The sequence below is a fragment of the Argiope bruennichi genome, chromosome 3 (assembly GCF_947563725.1).
Source record: "Argiope bruennichi chromosome 3, qqArgBrue1.1, whole genome shotgun sequence".
Classification (NCBI taxonomy): domain Eukaryota; kingdom Metazoa; phylum Arthropoda; class Arachnida; order Araneae; family Araneidae; genus Argiope; species Argiope bruennichi.
Genome location: NC_079153.1, coordinates 71,189,455 through 71,216,965, shown reverse-complemented (window position 1 = coordinate 71,216,965; position 27,511 = coordinate 71,189,455). Strand labels below are relative to the sequence as shown.

Sequence of the window (27,511 nt, the reverse complement as noted above, 5' to 3'; positions counted from 1 at the left end):
ATGTGCATGAACGTCAAAAATAATTGAAAATGGATGTTCGTAATAGACCCTAGTCGTGAACTAGCACGACTAGGCTCTATTCCTAACATCTGATACATAGAGATATTAGCACATCCCCTCTTCAACGATAGAGTCATTAATCAGCATCAACGTTTTAATTGTACCACTTATGATAACCTAGAGCCTGCATTTACGGCAACGTTTTATCTTCATATTCGAATAGACCTCCCCCCCCCCACTTATGATAACCTAGAGCCTGCATTTACGGCAACGTTTTATCTTCATATTCGAAGAGACCTCCCCCCCCCACTTATGATAACCTAGAGCCTGCATTTACGGCAACGTTTTATCTTCATATTCGAAGAGACCCCGCCCCCCCAGTAAAATAATTACAAATATGGTACGTAAGTAAATGTAGTAGCACACATATATTGTATGATATTAAATAATATTCGTAAAATTGTATAATATTGCTTCATATGAAATATTTTGCGACGAACTGCGTTGTGTGTTTAGAGACTCACAGTAACTCACTGCAGGTTTTATTCTCATTCAATAGAGAATTTGTTAGGAATTCTTTTACAAAAATTAGAAATTTAACAAAATGTAGGCAGTAAATTAACCACATATCAATCTGATCAATAATTTATTTAAAGGAGAATTAACAAATATCATCCATAAAAGACTAAAATTACAACTAAACCTAATAATATGAAATTTCTGCACCAAAGAAAATTATCGTTAAAACTATATCAGTTTCTGATGTCATGGCATCTAATGACTTCATTACACTTTGCAATTTTAAGTCACTAAATGCATATTATGAATTCCGTTAAGAAACACTAATCTTTGAGGTAAAAGAAATTCCCAGCAACAGGACCCTTAAGTCCCCGGTCTTGCACAAATTTCTTTAGGTTGAAGTTGGTGCGTTTCCTGCCCTCGAAATCATCCTTCAACTTTCCTCGTTGCTCGTAAACCAGAAAAATGTATCTGTGAGTATCTGAAAATATATTACCATAGAATTAATTTTATCATTATACAAGATATAAAAAGTATTATAATTGTCTAAAAAAAATTAGAATTTTGTCGTCTGTGTGCCCAGTGCCCATGTGGAATAAACGCCATTCTTTGCTATTGAGTTTGTTGGACATTTTTACTATACACTATATCGGGTCCGTTGAGTGTCCTGATTTTGCAAGTAATATATGCAGATTTTTACAAGATGCAGTTTTCATAATATATCTATTCAATTACGGATATGCAATTTTCCATAACAAGATTTAAACTTTCATTTTCTAAACCTTGGAGGAAAGATTGTTCTATGAACAAATATAATAAAAGACAACGAAAAGACATATTTGAAATTTGTCCCCAAACCAAAATGCAGAATTCTTTATTTTGCATCAAGGCTATTTAATCCTCTGTATAGGAAATAACTTTTTAAATAGAAAGTAAGCTTCTGGGAAGATTCCTTGAGTTACTTTTTGTCTTTCACAAATCCAATATCTGAGATACAATTTTACTGATCAAACATTGAATGAATGTGAAGTGTCATAAATATATAGAACAATCAAACGAATAAAATGCGTGTAAAACTGCTCTGCAAATATTAAAAAATGGTATTAATTTTTAGCTAACAATTGCCAGTTTTAAAAAACTGTTCCATGAATGTTTATTTCTCAGAGAGTAATTGATTTTTAATTAATATACTAAATGGAAAAATCAATAATTAGCATAAAATTAATTTGATTTTAAGAAACAGAATATTTCGATTTTAAATGATTGAAATATGGATAAATTAATGCTTTTTAATTTTAAGAGATAATTTTCAGTAATGAAAATTTGACTGTTGAATGATTCAGCACGAATATTTACTTTTACATACATATTAAATATTTTATTTTTAGAGAAGCTAATAACTGGGTTGCTTTTTATTACTTTTCCATATACGAATAGAAAATATTATTATAGCAAAAAAAATCGAATTGGAAGTTTAAACAAATATCTAAGTTTCAAACCTCGCTGGACCGATAAATACTTTTTGAATTATACATGCGTGTGAACAAGATAACTCAAAAACGCTTTGAACTAGACAGATGAAATTTGGTATGTGAGGATTACATCATATTAGTAGATTTTAGTCGAATTTGGAAGGAACGGAATCCATTCATAGGAAGTCTGGCTGTCTGAGTATAAGAAAACAGGACAACTGCGAAGCATAATGAGCTAAATAAATAAAATTTGACACACAGTTTTAAAATATAAAGTTTCTACTCGTATTAAAATTTGAACCAAATCTCAATTTACCGATTATTGGTCGGTAATACAACATGAATATAAGCTCGAATACTCAAAAAAGCAATGACTTAGATAAAGGAAAATTGGTCTTGTGACTGATTACAACTGTAATTCAATGTCCGATTTTGATTTCAATCATCTGCCAAATAAACGTGACCACTGTAAATTTTCTTTACTCTATGAATCCCCAAGCCCTTACGCATGGGATTCTAAAAATAAATATTTGAACACTCGTGGCATTACAGCCTTATCCAAAGTCCATAGATCGGGGAATGGGCGGGGTTCCTATTATAATGGGATAGCACATTTATTAGGTAATATAAGAGAAAAATTCAGGGATACTACTGCATATATTGATATTTAGAAATGATTTTCTTATTTTTATCCGTTGCTATAATACAACTCACACTGTGTGTGAACTTCATGATTAGCGAAATTCATGTATTTTAGGCTATATTCACATGCACATGAAGCAGGCCTTTGGCTCCTGGAGGCTCATTTACAAAACTTCTGCATCCCATCAGTGCGATTTTTAGAAAAATGAACGTGGCCACGAATAAAGTATTCACTAATTATGTAACAGTATCAGTCTCTTTGGGTAGCCTGATTTAAAATTTTTGGAACAAGATTTTGGGAGGCCCGTGCCTGAGATTATACTTTTTTTTACAAAAGATATAGATTTTTCTAAAAGATTTAGATATATCTTTTCCGATTATGATAAGGGCAACTCCACCTCCATTAACATAAAATCTACATTTGGATTCGAACCTGAATGTGTGGTATTCCGGTAATTAAAACCCAGAGTTATCATTTCACGAATGATTTATTTATAAACATTGAAAGCATTTCTGGCAACAGTTTTGTTATTTTATTTTCAAAATAGATAGATATCGTGTTTAAAGATTTAATTTACAAAATTTCTTGCACCAAAAAAATGTACAAATTTCATCGAGTTACATTCAATTTAACAGCTGCAATATATAGACATATGCCGGCGTCCTGGCAGAGGGATAGTGAGTCTTCCCCGTGTCCTGGGTTCCAGTCCCGGTTCGGGCATGTTTGTTTTCTTCCTTGTGTTCTCTTTGTGAGGTGTGTTAATGAGCCCCCTGTAAAAAGGGGTTGTGCAAGCGAGTGTGCGTGTGTGTGCTATCTTCATTTGAGCTAGAAGTCAGACTTCTAACGTTGGGTGCTCATGGGTCTTCACCCTCAGAAGCTACTGCGCAAAAATTTGGCTTAAATAATCACACGACAAAATATCTATATCTATCTCTCTCTATATATATGGTGATCAATATTTGTACATAAACTAGTAAAGCGATTCTATTTGTTGAGGGACAAGAAAAAATTACAAATAGATTTCTTAGAAAAATCGCCATATTTTTTTTTTCTTTTCATCTTTTCGCATTTTTCATCATCTTTCATCTTTTGCGGAATGTCTTACTTCGATAATAGTTGAAGTTAAAAGATTTAATATTTTTGATCTGGAAAATTTCATTTTTTTATTATTGACATTCCGTTCTGTATTATTTTTTTCAATCAAAGGCTGCAACTCGAATATTTATTAAAATCATATTTTGTAAAAATTTAAATATTTGCCGAAAAGTACAGCAAGACGAGTAATTATTTAAATGGTAATACTTTCATACAAATAAATGAAATCAATTGTGATTTTTTTTTTCGCAGAAGTCTATATTTTTATAACTAACCACAGTTTCAGTGTGAGTAAAAACCCTACCCGAAAAGGTTGGGGCTTGAGGTGGATCATAAGATGTCACCGAATCTCCGTTAAGTACCACATTTCCAGGAACATTTTCGATCAGCCAATGAAGATAATTAGCGAGATCGGGATACTGTGGAGTAGTAGTATCAGGATCTGGTGAAAGCAGGAAAAAAATTAGTTATTTATGATGTTCATCAAACCAGGAAACAAAGTAATTTATTAAAAATTCCGTAAGTTAAACAAGAACTGTGATCCAATTGTTAAGTTGGGTGTCATTTCACAAACCCCGATAGACCGATATATGTTTATCGGGGGTTGTTGTCATTTGCGCTAGATCCTGCTAAATAGCTTATACGGACTACTGATCTTTTTCTAATCGGCTATTTATATCATAATCAGCCGCATATATAAAATCAACTGGAGTGGTCTCTCCAATACTTTCTCTCATACTCTCTAATAAACTTTGCATGCCAGAGAAAGCCTTACATGGCATTAGCATGCAATAATTTCGGAATATTCACTTTTTTGTGTGAATTTAGCATTCTTACTGGACCTATCGTGTCATGCTTGGCGAGTGTTTTGGTGATAATTCCCTGGCATGTAGTTAATAGCATCCAAAAATAAAATTTGTGTTTTATAACCAGCTTTACCCAATCGATTAAACAATACTTTGATACAAAACCACACTTGTTGTCACAAAATTCCCACGCTAAATCTGACATATTTAAGTCATTACGTTTTTGAGTGTTACGGTTACATGTTTCCGTTGTTGTTGTTGTTTCTTATGGCACTTGCCATGGGGAAGCCCGCGGTTACGAAGACAGCGATTTAAGCCGGTGGGGGAGTGTCTCTTGTTTTGTTTTAGTAGCGCCAACTAGAGCCAAGATACGACTTTGCTACTCACTCATCCGCTTGTACAACCCCTTTTTATAGGAGGGCACATTCACACACCTCACATATAGAACAACGGAAGAACAACCGGGACGCCCGGATCACGGGGAAGACTCGCTACCCCTATGCCAGGGCGCCGTCATTCAGCATTCTTACTGGACCTATCGTGTCATGCTTGGCGAGGTTTTTGGCCATAATTCCCTGGCATGTAGTTAATAGCATTCAAAAATAAAATTTGTGTTTTATAACCAGCTTTACCCAATCGATTAAACAATATTTTGATACAAAACTACACTTGTCACAAAATTCCCGTGCTAAATTCGATATATTTAAGTCATAACGTTTTTTTAGTGTTGCAGTTACATGTTTCTGAAAGTACAGACTGACAGACGATCAATCCCTAATTGGACTTAGCACAAAATTTGATAAGTCACTACACTATAAATGTTAAATATGCGTACAGAATTTAATCCATCTAGATGTTTTTGTTCTGTAGTTATCTTGTTAAATGATCTGCGAACAGACGGCTAGACAAAGACTTCTTTTTTACATACAGTGGGTAAAAAAAGTTTCCTTACGGAAGACTAAAATAAAAATAAACTGGCATAATTTCTAATCTTTGCTTTTTATCTTTATAAACTATTTATATATTGTTAATATGAGTCTTTAAAAGGGAGTTTCATAATAAATTTCTCTTTTTTACAAAACACAGCAAGTCTATTTGCAATTTTTAAGATAAATGACGAAGTATCATGCAAAAAAAGTTTCCGTACGCAATATGCAAATTCCTCCTGACGAGCTTTACAACTAATCCACAGTAAATATTCGAAGTTTGATGGTTTGTCAGAGTGAAGAATACGACATAACAAAAGTTGTTTAATTCCAATGTTTCGCTGATCGTCTTAAAATGGAAATTCAGAAATCCATTCGAGAGTTCATGATTCGATTGCGAAAAAAATGATTATTTATGAAAAAAATCAGTGAAATGACTTACAAACCAAAGTCTACAGTACAGTATATTATTGAAAGATACCATGATGTGTAAGCATTTGAGGATAGAGATGGATCCGGAAGAACTCCGAAGTTAAATCGCTTGCATAAAAGAAATATCATGTGTAAGGTGCAAGATAATCCGTCGAATTAGTGCACCTCAACTTGCAACTGGTTTAATGGTTAATTACAACATTAAATTTGCATCTTAAATTGTGAGAAATGTCATTTAAAAAATGTTATAATGGATGTGGGGCCCTTAAGAAGCCTGTTACAAGTCTCTGCTACAGAAAAAGCGTCTCGAGTTTACAAAGAAGCATATAAGCAAGCCTCTATCTTTTTGGGAATCAGTCCTTTTTAGTGATGAATCAAAATATAATATCCGTGGGTCAGATGGTCGAGTTATGATCTGGAGGGAATCAAAACAGCATATGTTACTTAAGTATTTATGTGGAACTGTGAAGCACGGTGATGGTTGGTATATGGTATGGGGGTGTATAAGTGCTGCTAGTGTCAGATATTTATGTTTTATAAATGGAAATATGGATAGGTACTTACATCTTGACATTCTAAAACAAAACGTTTTAACCAATGCAGATAAACTGTCCCTTGGAATGGACTTTACTTTTCAATATGACAACGATCCTAAGCGCACCACCAAGGTTTGTCAAGAGTAATGTCTCTGTAATGTTAAGAAACAGCTTCATAGCCCTCCCCAGTCTCCCGATTTAATCCTTATAGGACATTTATTGGAAGAAATCAGTCGTGAACTAAAAAAATATGACACAAAGAACAAGGTTGAACTCAAAAGGGTCATTCAAGACATTTGGAATAGTATTATTCCAAAAACAACAAAAACACTGATGGGGGTTATGCCATAACATTTGATAGAAGTGATAAAGGCCAAAGGAAGGCCTAACGGTAATTAAATTCAAGTTGGTCAGTATGAAAAAGGTTTTTCATGTACCATGTAAATACCGTAAGGAAACTTTTTTGTTCCTTATTAGTGACATCTTTTTATTATTTCAATTTAAGTATTTAATTTTCTTCATAGTTTTTCCTTTATACTATTCATAAATAATAAATGAAATTGTGTTAAATCAATTTTAAAATTTTCATTTTCATACCTAAATATTTTGCGCCAAAAATTAAACTTCCATTAACAGTCACTGCTGCGTACGGAAACTTTTTTTACCCACTGTATTTAGCTCAAATTTCGATAGAAATTTACAAATTTGGTGCAAAATTTCATAAAAGAATTCAGGGAGGCATAAAACTTGGAGATTCGTCAAAATCTCGAGTTCAAATTTTTTGACGAATACGAATTCGAGATTGTGGCGAATACATTTTCTATACTATGTGTACGAGAAAATAAAAATAATGTGGTGATTCTTTCTAGAAACATATCGCCACGATGTAGTCCGCTGGTTATGATTCAAACAATGTAGTCTATAATTTCATTATAATTTAATGGGTAATGGCACGAATAGTAGGAATTTTTAAAATAAAGTAAAAGAGTTAAGTCATGTTTTAAAAATATAAAATATAATATTATTCAAGAGATTAATTATATTCTCGCTGTTCTAAGAAAAAGGTCCCTTCCGAACAAAATAAAAGAACTGAATTTGCAACATTTTTTTGTAATTTGTTTTGAATCGGAAATTATTTCATTAGTTACATTCCAAATATAAACTCAAACTGATTTGAATTGTAACTATTTATTTCATTTTTTAAAATTTTTTTCCATAATTATAGATATTATCTAGTGATATCAGAAATAAGCATTTGTCCAAAACTCTTCTGTATATTTTAATTTCTAATAATTATGGAGGAAAAGATTAAGATCTAGTTAAACTTTAATGGTGAAAAATTGGCTATGTTTGATTTTACGGTTGTAGAACTTTTTCTTTAGAATGATAGTAATGATTTTAAACATTTATGTGGACATAAATATCTGTTTTTCTGTTATGCATTATTTATTACAATATGAGGAAGTTCTTCAAACACGCAGAAATTGCACCATAGTCAAGATCGCTTATCTTGACGCATTTAGCGTTTATTTTGATAAATTTTGACAAAAAGAATGTGGTATATTTGGCTCAAACTTTGATTATTATCAAATTAATAAAAAATCTCCAGCCGTAAAAGTTAGAATTGCATTTTATATGACACAGTTAAATTTTTAGAGCTCTCATAAAAATGGCAATAAGGCCGTTTAAAGTTTTACATTTGAGAAGCAGGAAATCGACTATGGAATGCCGGCAATGATCTTAAATTACTTTTACAATATCACTCTTTTTCAAAATTTAAAAAGAAAAGGTTTCACAGGCGTTTGCAATTACGAATAAAATAAGCGCCATTGAACTATTTACAATGTAAACTTGGATCTTGCACATTTGATATACAAGAAAAATTCTTATGATACTGAAAATTTAAGAAAATATTGTGTTTGACGCAAGAATAACTATACTGCTGCTATGCTGATTTTATCTAGTGATAATTGGACTGAAGTGTATTAATATTTCTATTCGATTTATCACAGAATTGCAATTAGTACTTAATAATTATTCGGTCGTATATTTGACACAGTTAAGATTGGTGGAAGAAGGTTGTCTGAAAACTGAAGACGGGGCATTACTATGTGATAAATCTAACCAATATTTTTATTCAAAAATGGCGCTTTTAAGCCAACACGTAAAATAGCGTTTTATTAATATTACAAAGTGCATGTCTCCGGTAGCTTTTTTTTAGTTTCTTTCTCTTTTAAAATTGATTTTTTCATCAAAAGGAAGAAGTGAATTTACTTTCCCTACATCTGATAATTAAAGTTGAATTTGCTTATAAGATTATAATGATGGGTCATTTTTCTTTCCCCCTTCTTTTGCTTGAAAAAAATATTGCCAAAATTTATTCTATGAACATCTATTCCATAAAATCTTACCAATCATAATGAAGGTGTATAGCTTCTTTATGTCAGCATCAAAATCCACAACTGTAGGATGGAGTTTCGTTTCAGCACGAGTGAATTCATTTCCACAAGCCACTGCCCTATTATTAAATTTTACCTATGATATAAAAGTAAATTAAATAAATTAAACAAGTACTGAGCAAGAAATTTTACAGTATTTTGTTTCTCAAAATAAGCTAGTGTTTTAAGCTATTTTATTACACAGACAATTTTCGGCTTTTGTTTTCCATTCAGAGATTACTTAGAATGGCATCATATAAGAACTCAAAGTACTGATTATCATTATCATATTAATTCTAAGAAACGTTTTCGACATTATACAAGAAATTCTCAAGGCATCATAGACATAATGTTTTTGATATTTACAAAGCATTACCCTCCCCCCGGATTAAAACTACTTTCACCCTAAATCTACAAAAAGTATTACAGCTATGAAAACAAACTGTATATAATAGAAGATGAAAACATATCAATTTTCTTTTCTAATAGCAATGCAAAATCTATATTTTTCTTTTTTTATGGTGATATCTACTTAGGATATCACCATAAAAAAATCCCAATTGGAGCAAGCCAGTATCACGAGATATAAGAAATGTATGCGGTAAGATTCGTGACAAAATCGGCTTATAAAATCTACCATGTGTTTAGATGTGGAATATTCAATACTTAAAATATATTTTCTTCATTAATTGGTTTAATAATTGAATCACCATCATTAATTACTAGGATATAAATAATTCGAAAAATAAACCACCTACTTGAAAGAGTTAAAATGAAATTTAGAAAAATAATTTCAAAAAGTTTGAGAGTAGACGAATTTTTTCAAAATAGTAATTCTAAAATGAATTCATTGGTAGAAAAGAAAAATCTTGATTAATGTAAAGAATCGTCCACTTTTTTTGCGGGGGGGGGTGCTTCTACGACGGCAATTATCATATCCAATCCGGAAACTCTAGAGGAGAGGGCGTCAGATCGGCAATTTTGAAAGAAGTGGAAGATTCTTCACTTTCCTCTTTTTAGAATTCTTTTTTAAAATAGCACAAAAATTATCTAGCTATTATTTAAAATAATTTTCTTTAAGTAAAATTATATTGATCTTTTTTTTTTTTTTTTTTTTTTTTTTGCTGAACGCTTGTTTATTATGTCCCACAAGTAAGTCGCCATTATGGTAACCAAACAGTAAGTGGAATATTTTTTCTAGAAATCCTAATACTGAATTGCATGCTATTATTTCCGCTTGTTGAATTGCACACCTACAATAACAGTTTTGTGAGAAAGGAAAGTTAAAAATAATCTACAAATAAACATCGTTTAATGAATATAATTTAATTATGTTTTGTAACTGAAAATTTATCTATTGCTAATAAAACATTCTAGAGTTTTTTTTAAAGTAAACTATTTAAATAACTATTTAAACTCGCTGAAAATATTTATTCTTTTGATATTCTGATTGAATGAATTTATTTTAATTAAAATCGTCTGTTCACGAATTTTCAGAAGAAAAAATTAAAAATTAAAAACGTCTGCTTTAGCTTTTTTGAAATCGTTTGTCTTTATATTACAATTTTTTATTCTAATTTTGTTTTGTCATTCTGACGGAATTCTTCGCCCTTCTTTTCATTGATTTCCCATAATAATTAAATACATCAGTGATTGTTCAAAAATGTATTCAACTGCTTAGGATGATCAGAAATATTATGATCACAAATGTTAGCTGTAATATGTATTGGAGAATTCATTGCCTATATGGAGGAGTATACATTATTGAAATTCTCCAGCAATTTTTTACAGAAATTTCTAGCTCGTTCCCTGAACAAATAAAGGATTAGATGAATCGAGTAAGTGTATTTATTTCATCAAATTATTTATTATGAAAAGCATCTTTTTCTAATAGCAAAGTTGCTAAGATAAAATGCTTTTTTTAAAAATTTAAATGAGTGTTTTATACAATGCTAGCTGTAATATCCAAGTCGATGTCGGCGCTCTGCAGAAGAGCATATCAGTTTAAAGATTTTGAAAGCAATGGGCGATTCTTTACTTTCTATAAAATATTATTAAAAACTAATGAGAACCATTCATTAGTTTATCAAAGAACAATTTTTATGCGTCAAATGGGCTCACTCATTTACTAGTATTATTTGCTCTCTAATATTAAAATGATTGGCACATTATTAATTTTTTTTCTCTTTATAATATTTAGCACATTGACAACGTTCGATATTTGGTAGTCGTTCATTGTCAGCGTGAAAATGGCATTCAATGTTCTTGATAAGAAACGAAGCTGAACTAAATGAGAAAATGCTAATAGCCCTTATTAGTGATTTCATTAAAGAAGCGACTAATACTACATTGAGATAATTAATAAAATGAGAGAACTCTGCTTCTAAAAATTTATCAGAAAGTAACATGTCCATCTGTCATATAGAAAAAATTATAATTTTGGTGTGCATAATATTATTTAATGAATAAACTGATGTGTAATTTTGAGTTCTTTTGCAGATTAATTCTTTGTATCTTGCTGTTTAATTTTATTTCTTTACATCTTGCTTTATTTAACCAATTAAAATAAACTGCACAGAAAATATTTTAAATTCAAGTTTTAATGGGTGTCAATAATATTTATTTATTTCACTTTTCGCAAAATTCTTCAACAATATAATTACCTTCTGGTACTAAATATCTATAACTGATATAAATAAAACAGAAAAAATTTATATCAGTTTTAAAGAGGTTAAACATATGAAAGGCAGCTTTATTCCATATTCGCAAAATACTTTTCAATGAATATATGAAACAATATAAAGGGTTATTACAGTCATAAAAGATTAGTACCTAACATGATTTTGAATTTTATATTCAAATACAAATCAAATGCCGTAGATTTCTTATCCATAGATTATAGAAAAAGAATCCTCAGCCATTATTTTTTCTTTTAACAGAATGAGATGCATTATCTTTTGCCAGTTTAGTTAGTCACCAAGTTTTCCTGCCAGAGGTAGCTAAGTTCCAGAAACAATGGGAGCACAAATGGATAACTTAATGAATGCACGCAAGTGTAACTGTCCCATTATAGCAAGCATTGTAGATCTTATGCTTTGAACGAATTATATTTCATATTGATATAATTATTTTATAAGACGTCTTTTAAATTACATTTGGCGTTATTAGAGATTTTTACTGGTGATGGATATGTATTAAACATCAAAGCACAAATCAACCTTTGCATCATATCAAGATTAAGCTAAAGAATACTATAAAAATACCAAACTATTATTTCTGTAGACAATAAATTTTCAAACTTCATAACCTAATTACATTCTTTTGTGTTCTGGCGAGTTTACTACTATTTGGCAGAGAATGATGTAATACATGTGCAGTTGTTTTTAATTTTACATAAATAAATTCTAATGCAGTAAACTTTCATTCTCACATAATTATGACTCTTTCTTCCCTGCAATCCCACTTGTTTGATATTCTCTTGTTAAAGTTGAATTTTTTGGTAAATTTCTCTCCAAAAATAATCTAGATACATCTCGCTGCAATCTTAAATACCATTTGTTACCATTTCTTGTAACCATTCAAGATGCCGACTTTGGCGATTTTTAGATAGTCGGCACAATTTTGTGCAGGAAACCGTACATTAAATCTTTTAAATTTGACCTTTTCGGCCACAAGCAGAAAAATAATTATAATCAACACTATTTTTGTAATTGTTCTAATTTATTTTTAGAGTTAAAAACAACAACATTTAAGGGAATTAAATTCTAAAATATATTAATATGCTTTTTGAAGAAAATACAGCAATTAATCCCTGAATTTCCAAATTGCTTTCGATTATTTTAATTTTGAAATTTTATCAGTTAAGGCATTTTTTTCAACAAGGATGCGAAAACTTACCAGTAAAGGACTGTGCGGAAGTGTAGGTATTATCTTTGGCACAATGTTGCTTGTTCGGAATTTGTTTAAATCGCAATCAACTTCGATGGCCGAAATCCTCGAAAAGCAAACTAAAATAAATAAGCACACTAATTCTATCACCATATCTAATTAAATTCTCTGAAACTTTAATGTTTTTGATTATCGAGAAACTGAAAAATGGGTACCGCAGTTTTATAATTTGAAATAATGTAATATGCACATGTACAGGTTTACGATGCTTGTTAGTTTACTATTATTCTGCATTTTAATAAAGAGAAATGAAAACTGAAACGTTTTTATTATTAAAGTTTTACTTTTATTTATTTTTACATCAAATTTTTATTTATTTGACTATTTTATTTCATTTAACTTAATCTTTCATTACAATCGATTTTTTTTTTACTCATTTTTCATTTAACTGGCTATTTTTATTGTAAACATTATATAATTTTTTCATGTTACTTTATTCATTTACGAATGGCATTACTGAGAGTTTTAAAATGTAGCGCATAGTACATTTGGAAAAGAAAATATGTAGCTTTTTCTACATATGTTAATAAAATGTTGGTCATTAAACCTACTGAAAATAAATTGGATTTTTTTTTTATAAATGTTAGAATATTAGGTATTTGATTCAACTGTCATTTATTCCAACTGTAATTTGTATTAGATTATGCAGAGTAATGGACATGATGAAAAATCCGGCGGTGCATTTTATTGTTTTTTTTGGGGGGGGGGGCTTTTTTGGATTGCTAGACCAAGAAATAAATAATTGATTAAAATTTTTATGCATTGTTTCTTTCATCAGTTGTTTTCATCACTTCTTGCCAAATGTATAATATTATAAAAGACTGAATTATTGGGATAACAAAGCTACTGAATAGATGCCTTTTGATTTGCATTTTTGATTAAATATTTATTCAACCAATGAGAAAAGAAAGAAAAAAATGTTGCTTTTTAAGGAGCATAACCTCATACATTTTCTTTTTTAATATTTGGAGTGTTAAAGAGATTTGCACGAATTTTACAACATACAATTTTTTTTCTCATGCTGTTCCCTATAATTATTATTTAAAAAATAATTTATATTTCTTTTAGTTTAAGAAATTGAAAAATGCAAACTATTAATTTAACAAACTTAACTATTGAAATTTATTAAGAAATATTCGCATAAATACTTTTAGTTAGGAGAATTTGATACTAATATCAAACTTCTATCAAGCAATAACTTTATTTTAAATATATTTAAATTATATTAAAAATATAATTTAAAATATATAAGTATTAATTTATTTCACTAAAGCTGTTAGATTAATAATTATATTTAAGTTATTATAGAATTCAAATTTGATGAAAAATTCTTCAACAAGTGATTTTAATTGATTTTATAGCATCCATTTAATTAATCTAAGTTTAATTCGCTTAGAGAAAAATATAGCTCAATTGTCATATTTAATAATAAATCAAGAATTATTTTCATGCATTTTGGCTATTATTTTATTTTCTCTGAGATTTAAAAAAATAACGTCTATATATATATAAATAACGTCTATCTATCTATCCATCCATCCATCTATCTATCTATCTATCTATCTATCTATCTATCTATCTATATATATATATATATATATATATATATATATATATATGAAATAATAACAAATGCCAAAGAACCAGCCATTCAACACCAACTAGGTCGATATTGACAATTTTTGTTTCATATGAATGGTTTTGATGTTTTGAAATGTCAGTAAAGTCACTCCTTATCTCTCCCATTTCGAGAGATAGCGCAAAATGAACTTTGACACAGCTATCAGCCATAACAATATGATCGATTTTGCCTATTTTCAAAGACAGTTTGACTATTTCGCATTTTTGAAACATAATTGACCAATCAGAATGCTTTACATTAATGTGTAGTTTTTGCTTGTATTGCTATATCAATGTTTTTATAAGATGTAGTCCATACCAGTTATTTGATGTGATTAAATTAATCTTATCAATATCAGCTGTCTTCAACGACCTCATTATTGGTATTAAAATAGTCATATCGATCACTTTTAATGAAATGCAAATTATCAAAACATTGTAACATGATTAATTTATGTGACTACATTAGAGTTGCAATTTCTGAAAAATGATCTAAAATAATTAAAATTTTAAATTTTTGTATAAAAACATTGAGAAAAAAAACATCTATAAAATCAAAATATACCAGTTAAGAGGTAAAAGTTTTTTGAAAATTAGAAAAAAAGAACTTTTTATTGACTAAAAACAGGTGTAAAGCTAAAATCTTTTAATGTAGAGGTTTATTTCAATTTTTGCTTTTAAATATATTATCTAATTCCTAAACAAAAAAAAGTTGTATCTCTATCGATTCTTTAAATATTAGGGTTCGATTGATAAATACCATGAAATTTTCAATTTTTTTCGCACTGTAGAGCATTAATAACATTATGAACACTAAATGTACAGATTACTTATTCCCTACGTGAGGAACATCGGAGCATGTTGAGAAATATAACCAGCGGGAATGGTCTTCCAAAACTTTTCCGCATACTCTGTAATAAACTTGTAATACTAGAGAACGCCTTACAAGGCATTGGCACACAATGTTTATGCAATATTAACTTTTGGTTTGAATTTAGCTTTTTTACTGAATCTATCGTGTCAGCCTTATTTGGCGATTAATCCGTGGAATGCGTTAATCGTATACAAAAATCGAATTTGTATTTCACATACACTTTTCTCAAACAATTGAAACAAAAAATTTGACATTAAACTGCCTTTGTAGTTCCAAATTCAAAATTCAACAAAATTCAAGTTCAAAATTCCACATCATGTTTGATATATTTAAATCATAGCATTTTTGAATTGTTGTATTTCCATGTTTCTGATAAGTACACACACGACAGATAGTTAAACCTTGTCGGATTTGGCTCAAATTTTGATAGAGGCCTACAGCTTAGATCTTAAATTTGTGTACCGAATTTTATCCAACTAGTTCTCTTCCCTTTGTGATAACTTACAACACAACAGAACAGGTAGACTTTTTCTGAACGGATTTTTCTCAAAATTTCAAAGAAATATACTAATTTGGGGTAAAGATTGTATACCAAATTTCAATCATCTAGTTCGAAGCGTTTCTGACCTTTGTCGCAGATAGACATGTCATTTTCCAAAAATGTGTTTCTCAAACTCAGGAACTCTAAAACGCAGATATTCGTCGAAATCTCGAGTTCGAAGTTTTTGACGATCATAATACTTCCTCTATACTTCGTATATAAGAAAGTAACCAGAGGGAGTGGTTTTCGCAATACTGTTCAAAATATTCTCCAATAAAGATATTACCAAGAGAACACCTTGGATGGTATGAAATGTATATCGTCGGCGTGAATTTAGTATTTTGACTGAATCTATCATATAATCCTTGGCAATTAATCCCTGGCATGCGGTAAATAATATCTGAAAAAGGAATTTATGTTTTAGATGCATTTTATCCAACTGATTCAAACAAAAGTTTGACACAAAACTACACTTCTAGTCACAAAATCTTATACCCTATTTGTTGTATGTCCATATATTTTTAAGTTATCATGTTTACAAGATTCTGAAACTACAGGCAGACAGACTGTCAACCTTTTATTGGATTTGGCTCAAACTTCATGAGTGGTCTACATTACAGATGGTAAATCTTTGTACCTAATTTCGTCTATTTAGCTCTCTTTATTTCGCAGCTTTCGAGTTAACTCATGTTGTTGTTTTGTGACTTATGGTACTTTACAATCCCCTTGACAGTTATCAGTGAGCGATTTAAGCCTAGTGAGCGTCTCTTGTTTCGTCAGTAGCGCCAGCTAGGGCGAAGAGTACGACTTAGCTACTTCATGCATCACATTCGTTTGCACAACCCCCTTTTTACGGGGGGCACATTCTTACACTAACAGATAGAACACGGAAGAACAATCATACCAAACCGGGACTCGAACCCGGGACGCCCAGACCACGGGGAAGACGCACAACCCCTATGCCAGGCAACCAGCGGGTTTATACGAAAGATGGACAGATTGACTTCCCCAGGGCGGATTTTGCACAAAATTTTACAGAAATTAACAAATTTTGTGTACAGACCACTTACAGAATTCTGTCCGTCTAGCTTAAAGCATTTCTGATTTATCTTTGTCAAAGACAGACAGACATTTCCAAGCATGTATTTTTCGAACTCAGAGAAGTCTAAAATTGGAGATATATCACATTCTTGAACTCGAATTTTTTATGTTTATAATGCTTTCTCTGTACTACGTATATGAGAGAGTAAAAAGGAAGTATAAATCATATTTCAATAAAAACAAAATTATACAAAAATTAGCTTGGACGCATGATTTATCTGGAATCCTTATTGTACTGGATGAAATTTCCATTTTTTTTTTTTTTTTTTTTTACTAATTAAAAAAACTTATGGCTTATTTAAATGTCAAAAACATTAAAACCTGACTTACACTTCAGTAACTATGAGATAAATTTTAATTATACTTTGCATATGAAAAAATATTAGTTATTTAATATTATCCAAATCCCAAAACTTCCTAGACAGATGCTTTTGAACCTTTTAACTCTGCTGTTGTCCAAGCGATTCAGCAAGTCTGCTTTGCATTACGACGATCGTCGATAGAAGATTCGCGTTTTTAAATTTATTGTTCGATTTGGCGGTCGCCAGTACATATACAAATATCCACCAATAATTCTGATATTTTTAACAGATTTTTTTTTCTTTATGATTTGCACTGTAGACGTGGATAGTTTTTCTCTTAATTAAAAAGTTAATAACATTTTTAATGCAAAATTTATTTTATATAAAATATTATGGAACACAAATTTTTCCTTATCTTCAATTTTATTTCTGAGGAAATTTAGAATTATTTTAAAATCAGTAAAAAGAGTTTCCAAAAAAATTAAAAATTAAGAAATAAAATCACAAAATAAAGGTAGAGTAGTTCAAAGTCTAGTCAATATCTAACTGCGGAATATTAGTAAATTTTGTTATTTTAAAATTATCTTTATTAATAATTATTTATTAAATTTAGAAAATTAGATAAAAAATTGTATCGAACAAAATCGGCTTAATTGAAAAGGTAAAAATTGGAATTTTAAGAGATATAAAAATATTTCTTTTTATAATAGTTTGCTTCTTCACGTAACTACAGAAACAAGGCAAAATCCCAATTGATTTTTACTTAATTCAATATCAAATTTACACTTGTACCATAAAAAAAGTTGATAGTATTCCTTTCGTTGTCCGAAACAATAAATGCTTAAAGTTTTGTTGAATTCGATCTAGTAGTTTAAAACGAGGTGCGGGCATGCATGAATAAAATAAGCAGAGTGATTTTTATTTATATTAGAACCCGTGCAAAGAAAATACTTATTTTCCTTTTCCGAAAACTAACCTGGCGCCATCTATTTTTACTACTTTAAAACGTTCTCGGTAGCATTATCTAGTCTCACTCAAGAAAAAGGATTTCCCAATTAAATAGAAAGAAAAGGGAAGAAAAAAAATTTTATTTGGGAGATTTGGCAAAATATTTATTATTTTCTCTATTATATAAAAAAAGATTGAATTATTTTTTTTTAATTTTATAGATAGGAAAAATTATTTTAAAAGCCACCATTATTTTATTAAATTTAATGATAATTATAATTTTTTTTTTTATTTAGAACGAAAAATATACTTTTTTTTATTTCAAACTTAAAAAGCAGAATGTTTCTAAGAGTAACATTTCATATTCCAAGTGATCCCGGGTGAAGAAAATTTGCAAATATATCACACATTGAAATACAGTTCTTCAGCTCAGCTTTTTTTTTTTTTTTTTCTAAAGGGATTTAGAACTTGCTTATTCATACAACTTCTCATTCATATTCCAGGTGATCCCCGTTGAAGAAGTTTTCAAATACAGCATGCATTGAAATACAGTTCTTCAGCGCGGGTTTATTTATTTATTTTTGAAGCATAAATGTGATTTTGCCTAGCTCAAGGAATTCTTCGGCACGAATCAGAAAATCAACAAATAAATACGCACCATTCTGACTAAAGATAAATTTTATTTAGATGATAATTTAAAATATAGTAAATATCAAAGAAAAAGAAAACAAAGACAAAGAGCAATAGTAAGTAATATATGAAATTTATACGCTTATGAAAATTATTATTTGTGGCTAAACTATAGCATTTACTGATGTTATAGCATCTGCAGATCTCATTTAAATTTTGAAATTGTGAGTCAATGCATGTAAGTTATAAATTCCGTTAAGAGACACTAATCTTTAAGGTAAAAGAAATTCCCAGCAATGGGACCCTTAAGTCCTCGATCTTGCACAAATTTCTTTAGGTCGAAGTTGGTACGTTTCCTGTCCTCGAAATCATCCTTCAACTTTCCTCGTTGTTCGTAAACCAGAAAAATGTATCTGTGAGGATCTGAAAATAAATAATCAGAGAGTTAATTTCATCAGTACAAGAAGAAGAAAAAAATATTATAATAGCCAGAAATATCAGAATCGAAAAGTCGATGAATTTCCACATTTTAGATTTCCATTTTTGCAGTAATATTTCTTTATCTGTTTGTCCACTAAATAATTCAAAAACGAAAGGAGCTAAACATATGAAATTATTCTTGTCTTTATACTAATTATAAGCATGTGTCATTGAAGGATAATTATAGATAATATTAAAGTCAACAGTAAGTTTATTTGTTTGTTCAAATTTATGTGTACGCTATAACTCAAAGACGGGGCAAAGTAGAATAGCTTATATCTTTGAGCGAAATTGCATCTGTGTGTTATATTTATATTTGTTAGATTTTGGAAAAATCTGTCAAAAGGTCATATTGAAATTACTTTCGTTCAACCTAAGCGTGTGGTAATTGAATCACCATTGTCGTGTCAATACTTAGGATAAAACTATTGTTGAGTTGCAATGGTCAAGACTGACTTTGGTGTAACCCCTCTCATATATACGTCCTGTTTCCGAGGTGAACCCCAATTACACCTACCATGAAGGTGAGAACCAACCGTGGAACGAGAAACCCTTGATTTGAGGAATCCTCTCAGATTGGATGTCACTATAAGATAGGCTGTCCTTTTGATTTCCCGTGCAGTTTAAAAAAGGAAAATCATAATGAGATAAATAAATGTTGGACTTCGATTTTGAAGCCAAAATTGAGGATCTATACCAAATTGCACCCAACTGATCAGTGGGATGAGGTATTGTTCCAAAATGATTGGAATGTTCCATGTGACGTAATTCTCTATTATATTTTGGCGAAGAAAGATACATAAAGTGCATTATATTTGTGATAGTATACATGAGAATATCTAAAGAGCAGCTCTCTAGATGTCTCCATATTATAATGTAAAACTACTGTGTATATCAAAAATGGTGTAAATTTTTAGCTACCGCTAGCTATTTTTAAAGGATAAATAAAAAATCGATCCTTAATGCATCTTCTTAATGAATAAATCCCTAATTAACATGAATAAATGTCAACAAATGCTGTTTCAAATAAACTGAAATTAAGAAACAGAATATTTCCGATTTGAAGGATTAAAATATTGAAAAATTATTGTTTTCAGCTTTTAAGGAATAATTTTCTGTAATAAAAAGGAAACAAAAATTCTGTAATAAAAAATTGAAAAAAAAAGACGTTCATACACTGTATTCTTCTACACTATAAAGCAGAAAATTCTTATGAGCGAGACGTTGAAAATAAAAATTTGAGCACCCGTGATTTTTCAACCTTTCTTTTATGCTGGGGGCAAGAGCACCCTTACTAGAGAAAATGGGTGAAATATTCGGGGTGACCTCTCTAAATGGTTGACAATGGTATATAGAAATGGTTTGTTTATTTTTAACCAATATCAATTGCTATTATACTACTCATGATTTTTAAATTTTTTATCAAATGCAAATGATGTAGGCCTTCGGAACCTGCAAGCTTATTCACGAACCACTACATCCTGTTTAAGCAAAAACGTTCAAACTATAGAAAACTCATCACAATCAAGAATTTGGAATATATACTAGTAATGTAAGTTTAACTATTCATCGAGTTATCACTGTAGCATCATTTTTAATTTCTGAAACAAGATTCTAATGGCAAGTTCATATCTTAGATTATTTCTTTTCAAAAATCATTGTGTAAAAACTTCTAAACAGCGAAATGATTTTTGTCTAAGGAACAGCTCCACGTCTCTCAATATAAATGGCTATATTTAAATTGGAACCTGAATTCGCTATAATCCAATAATTAAATCGTAAGTAAATACTTCATGAATGTTAAAATGGTTTCAGAGAGAAGATTTGTTATTTTATTCCAAAGTTGATAAATATCATGAATAAAAAATTCATTAGCAGACTTTAGTTCAATATCAAAAAATGTACAAATGGCATTTAGTTATATTCAGATTAATGGTGGCAAAGAAAATTGAAGATTATCAATGTTTGCACTTCCTTTACTTTAAGTCCCACGGAGGGGAAGACACCTCGTAATTGAGGATTAGAAGTTTCCGATATGGTGGTTGATTCTCGCCACTTTTATGGGTACACAAAAAGCTGGGGGTCTGGCTCCTCCCATCTATGACAGGACTTACTTCCTTACGGAAGGGTTGTACTGCGGCCGGTGATAGCCCTTAGAACTAAACCACAATTTCCGCCAGTGTTGCTGTAACAGGGGTCCAGTCATTCAAGTTTTTCCGTGTGTCTTCCGGCGGGTCAGAGTAGCCAGTTTGCGGTTCTTTACTTTAAAAACTAGTTTCTTAATTCGATTTTTAAAGGGAGAGAAAGTGTTCATTTTATATATCTATTTAGGTATATTCCAATTGTTTACACTCATGTTCATTCTGGAAATTCGATTTTCATGTTTAGTATATCTGTATGTATAACATTATGAGTGGTTCACGTACTCACCTTTATACAGCTTTTAATAATTAGAAAAATCGAGAGTTTTCTAACAATCAAAATTAAATTATCTACTATTTTTATTTTGACAAATTTTATTTTTATCAATAGATATTATGTTCTGAATTGTTTTTTCCTTCAAAACCTGCGAATCGAAGATTAATTAGAAGAATTTTATAAAATTCTAAGCATTTTCTAAAAAATAGAACGAGATGAATAATTCTTTAACTGGGAAATTCTCTCAAACGAATTAATTGAAATTAATTTTTTATGCGTCTGCATTTTTATTGCAAATTCATTTTCAAAGTGAGTAAAAACCTACCCGAAAAAGTTGGTGCTTGTGGTGCATCATAAGATGTCACCAAGTCTCCATTTTGTATTATATTTCCAGGAACATTCTCGAACATCCAATGCCGATAAATAGCGAGATTGGGATTCTGTGGAGTAGGAGCATCAGGATCTAATGAAAGCAGGGTAAAGAATCAATTATTGACAGTATTCACTAATGCAGATTTCTTTAAAAATAGATATTATTAACTAGGAATTATTTTGCATAAACAAGGATTGTAGTCAAAATGAAATTGTTAAATCTGATGTCATTTGCGTCAAATTATGCTAAATATGCAGACTAAGGATCTTTTCCTAATCTGCCATTTATATAACATTGAAAAGAATGCACTCTTATAAAAAGGTAATCAAGTGATGTGTACCGAGAACATATCACCACAGTATACTCTGTTGTCATGTTTAAATGTAGTAGTCTGCAGTTTTATTATAACTGCATGACTATTAGGAAAAAAATATTAGAATTTTTAATAAGAGAGCAGAGTTAATTCATATCTTTTTTTTAAAAAAACTAAATAAGTATTATTCAAAGAAATGAGTATTTCCCTGCAGTCCAGAGAGAATACTTGTTTAGAGCGAAACAAAAAAACTTAATTTTTAATATTTTTTGAAATTTGTTTTGAAACGGAAATTGTTTTATTTATTACATTCAAGATATGAAATTTAATTGATCTGAAAGACAAAAACTTGTTGCATCTCAAGTATTTTTTTAACTTTAATTGTAGATTTTATGACAGTGGTAGAAAAGGGAATAACAGCACTCTCGTAAAAAGAATTCGGGAGAGGGGGAGTTATTTCAAAAATAATCTTCATATCAACGTCCAATGAAATCATTATTCTTCAGAGTATTCTTCGCTTCATTAAATATTATAAAATCACAACTCGAAGGATCAGATTGTAAACATTTCGTTTGATTGATCGCGTTAAGAAAACATTGCTATGGAAAAAAGTGTCATAAGAAATTATCCCATGCTAAATCACACCTCATTGAGGTGAGATTTGGCACTGGTGATTCGAATTTTTATAGAATTTATCTCCTCTTCCTGCCCTCCCTCTAAGTCCAGAATATCTCAAGTGATTCAAAGCTTATCTACATGTGCTAGTTAAAGTCTCATTCTTTTGCAATTCTTAGTCGCCAAATTCATTAAAACTGATCTTTCCACCAATTTTTTTAAATTGTGTTACCATCGCTCAGCAAGCATTATTCGAGTATAGGATTCCAATCGTCGCAAAGCTTGTAAGTTGGCGTTATTTCGTATTCATTTATTGCCAAGAATTTGTGATTGCAGTGGTGGGCAAGATTTTGTTCCCCATTTTTTTTCCTTGTCCACAGGTGGAAAATTACTCATCAATATCTCTTGTTAATCTTGTTCTTTATTGAGTTATCCTAGCAGAAATAATCTTATTAAATTAAATATAAGCAGAAATAAAAAAAAACTAGCGTGGCTCTTGATGAACGGATATTTTTGTCAATAACTGTAAGCTTTTTCAAATCTAGTTTACAGTCGCAACAAAAGAAAGTTTTGTAATTGAAAAGTTTAAATGCGAATGTAACATAAATAAGATAACAATTTAACAAATTAATAAGTTTAGATATGAGTAAATTGTAGCAAAGTTTCTAAATTCATCAAAGCAGTCAAATATTAAATATGTATTTTAAGGGATGGAGGTGTGTTTCAAACATTTGTATTTCGATATTATCTTTTTTCAAAATGTGCCCCCACCTCCATTTTTTAAAAAATAAATTTTGTAGTATAGCTGCTTGAGATTAGGTACTTTGAGAAGCAGCTGCATTGTTTTTCTTTCTTATAAATTTCCTTTCTCTTTCATTTTCGTTCACTGTAAAAGCTGTTGCCAGATGCGAAACTAAACTTAAAACACCAGATGTCATTAATAACCTAACTTTGTGCCAGATTGAAAACGATTCTCAAATTTGTCCCGAAAGTGAAATAAATGTCCTGGATTGTCTCTATTTAAACATCTCGGGATAAAATAAAAATCTTAAATAAGTTTTAGATTTGGGGAAATTAGCTGATTCCACAAACTTTACTACCCACAGAATATGATCCCCTTTATACAACCAATGTAAGCAAACCATGTTAAAAGATAATTAGTGAAAATAATAAAAAAAATTATACATCTGTAATGATTTTTTTTTATTATTATTTTCTACAAAAATTGGGTATTATGTAAACATTATATAGATCTTGATATACATATAGATGTTGACACTTTCAATCTACATCATTGAATTTAATTTTTGTGCAGAAATTGCTTTTAAAAATTACGGAGAAAAAAAAATATCCAAAGAAAATGACTATTGAATGATTAAATATCAACTACATTTGATATTACAATTATATGAAATTTTCCATGGTATTTATCGGTTGTAACGGCGACCAAAAGGCACCAAGAAAATTTTTTCGTCAATTTGGCGATTTCAATCGCCAAACTATACAGCATGCGATTCCAACATTCAAAATTTTTCGCAATAAATAGTAATGCACTTGAGTATATTTTTATAATTTGGAGAAATGTCTTCTTGGCGCTTTTTGATCGCCGTTAAAACCGAATTGTACCTTTTCCATTAAAAGTTCATCAAATATGCAAGAACTGCATCCTGGTCTCACGTTCAGAAGTGGAAACTTGCTTCATTTGATGATCTGGCATTCAGTTTAATAAATTTCACTAACAAAAATATGGCACATCTGGCAAAGGTTTCATTTTTTTGGGTTGACGGAAAGTCACCAAGCGTAAGAGCTAGGGATGTTATTCCATTAGGCACTGGTAAATTTTTTTAACGCTCTCATAAAGTTGAAATCATTTACATTTCTATGTTTGAACATTATGGTGAGGATATGGAGAGGGTTACAATGACCTTAAATTATTTTTCTCTTCTTTAAAATTTAAAAGTCTTAGCTTCACAAGCATTTACAGTTGCAACTATGAAGAAATGATAAAAGTCATACAATTTAGTAACAGAACAAGTAAACAGAGTTTATCCTTTTTTGTTTAAAATGATTTTATATTGCAAAAAAATGCTATCTAACTATTGAGAATTTTACTATGTAAACTTGGAGCTTACCCATTTGGTATGCCAGAAAAATATTTATAACATTGGAAATTTAAAGAATAACGATTTAGACATACGAAAAATTATACTGCTGGCAAATAAGAGCTTTAAAATAGATAGCTCGCATGGAACACTTTATATTGGTATCGGATTTAACTCGGAATCAGTAATAGTTCCGAATAATTATTTGGTATTAGATTTAACATAGTTAAAGCAAATGATGAAAGAAAGTTATCACGAAACTGAGAACGGGACATTGCCACGTGCTTAAATTTAACTAATGTTCTTTCAAAGACTGTTCTTTTCTTTTTTTAATGTTCTTTTTTTTTCAAGAAAGCACGTAAAATAGTATTAATAATCTAGAAAACTGCATGCCTAAATAAATTTTTATTAGTTTCTTTCTCTGCTTATATTAGTCATTTTCACATCGTGAAGGAGTGAGTTCCTTTTCCCCATGCTCTTATTTCTGAGCTCTTGACAGCATTTCTTTTTCTTTGAAAAAATAGTGCCAAAAGGCATTCGTTGTTATATGCTACAAAAATTCTTACCAATCATAATGAAGGTGTATAACTTCTTCATGTCTGCGCTAAAATCCACAACTGTAGGATGTTGTTTCGTTTCGGCGCGTGTCAGTTCATTTCCACAAGTCACAGCCTTCTTATCATATTTTAACTATGGCATAAAAGTAAAGAAATAAAATAAAACAAAACTCAGTGAAGTGAATCAACAGTTTTGGATAAGCACTCATTTTGTTTTTAAAAATGAGCTATTTTCTAAGCTACATTGTTTAAATAGATATTTCCTGAATTATTTTTTCATGTATAGAAAGACAAGAATCCAGAGGATATAGAAGAGAATATATAGAATGACATGAATCCATATAAAGATTGAAGATATTGATTGCCTTTTCTTAGGAAGTAAAAAATAAATCAAATTATTCAAGAAATTCCAGAGGCATAACAGACAGAATGCAACAGCTAATTACAAAATAATCCTTGGATTTTGATACTTTCATTCTAACAGTCAAAAAGTATTATATTTAAAAAAACAAGCAATGATAAATGAAATATTATCAAGCTTTTTAAAATGTTACATTGGTTCCATATTTTATTTCTTTGTGACACAGATCTATAGGTAGTCGGATTCTCCCCAAAAACTTTACAAATTCACATTATCCCGAAGCTTAGACCAGCTTTGTTTGTTACAGTAACTGTATGCGTTAAATTTTCAAACAAAATCGACTTACAAATTCCTCCATGTATTTGGATGTGAAATTTAGATATAAGTAGTCTCATAAATAAACCACGATCCTTGAAATAGTTGAAGTGAAATAACGACAGTTAACTCAAAAATTCATTCATTGACAAGCGAAAAAATATTTCCGGAATTTGTTTAGGTTGAAAAAGATTGCCAAGTTGCCAATCAAGACGGCCGATCAGATAAAAAAAAAATCGTATATCAGTTATTCTCAGTTGATTTATTAATTGATTTTCCGAGGTAGCGTAGCAGGATGCACGATATAGTGCAATATTCAACTATATTATACAATATTGGAAATATCGTTTGATATTATACAATAATGCGTTTTATATATATGCTATTGGAATTGTTGGCATTCTTGGCGAGGTGCAGGGTTACCCTAAACTATATTTCAACATTCATATTAAAAACAGCGTTAAAATATCTTAATTATTATTCAAAATAATTTTATTTAAAAGAAATTATATTCACATTTAAATTCGACTTTTAAATCAATCATTTATCCTTGCTTGATTGTTTGAGTTGTCATACCAGCGGCAAAATCTAAGGGCATCTTTTTATATCATCTTAAAGCTTTATAAATATTTTTCAATGATCCTATATTTCTCCCTTTGCTCTTATATATGTTTTTTACTGTCAAATAATCGAAGTAAAATGTGATTATTTATCTAATTTATTGCCTTGAAATGCGGTAAAGGGCAGATTTGATAAAATAGTTGCTCAATAGGAATTAAACATTGCAAAACATAACTAATATTTTCGAATCAAATACATTTTTTCAAAAAAGAGCAATGCAATTTTCATTAAAAAATAAATTTATAAGAATCATTCATTAGCTTATTAGTGAACAAATTTTTTAAAATATCAAATCGTTTTAACTTCGTGCTGCAATCACATAACTCAAAAAAATAATAATAAATAAAATTAGTGTAACCGTCATAGTATTCGGGATATCTTAATTGCCTTCACGATTCTGTTGAAATTATTTTTAATGAATCCAATTGCAATATTGAAACCACTACCAATATTGCAACCAAATAAGCAAATTAAGTTACTTTTTCTATCAGCTTTATGCCCAATATTGTTTACCTTGTCAGCCAT

The 27,511-nt window shown here is 30.1% G+C and overlaps 1 protein-coding gene across 1 annotated transcript; it reads right to left on the bottom strand.

Annotated features, from left to right (window-relative positions):
- Window positions 1-842: 842 nt before the first annotated feature.
- LOC129962873 (protein D1-like) lies at window positions 843-27,511 on the bottom strand. The gene is made up of 7 exons (XM_056076873.1): window positions 27,500-27,511; window positions 25,699-25,822; window positions 22,055-22,192; window positions 12,765-12,874; window positions 8,841-8,964; window positions 4,034-4,171; window positions 843-1,000 (listed from the first exon to the last, which is right to left on the bottom strand). Exons 1-7 carry the CDS (start codon window positions 27,509-27,511, stop codon window positions 843-845), a joined length of 804 nt encoding a protein of 267 aa, XP_055932848.1.

Excerpts from the sequence above, each read along its gene's own strand:
- LOC129962873 (XM_056076873.1), bottom strand. Across the intron at positions 22,193-25,698 it reads ATACACCTTCATTATGATTG|ATCCTGATGCTCCTACTCCA; the intron begins GTAAGAATTTTT and ends TGCTTTCATTAG. Across the intron at positions 4,172-8,840 it reads ATACACCTTCATTATGATTG|ATCCTGATACTACTACTCCA; the intron begins GTAAGATTTTAT and ends TGCTTTCACCAG.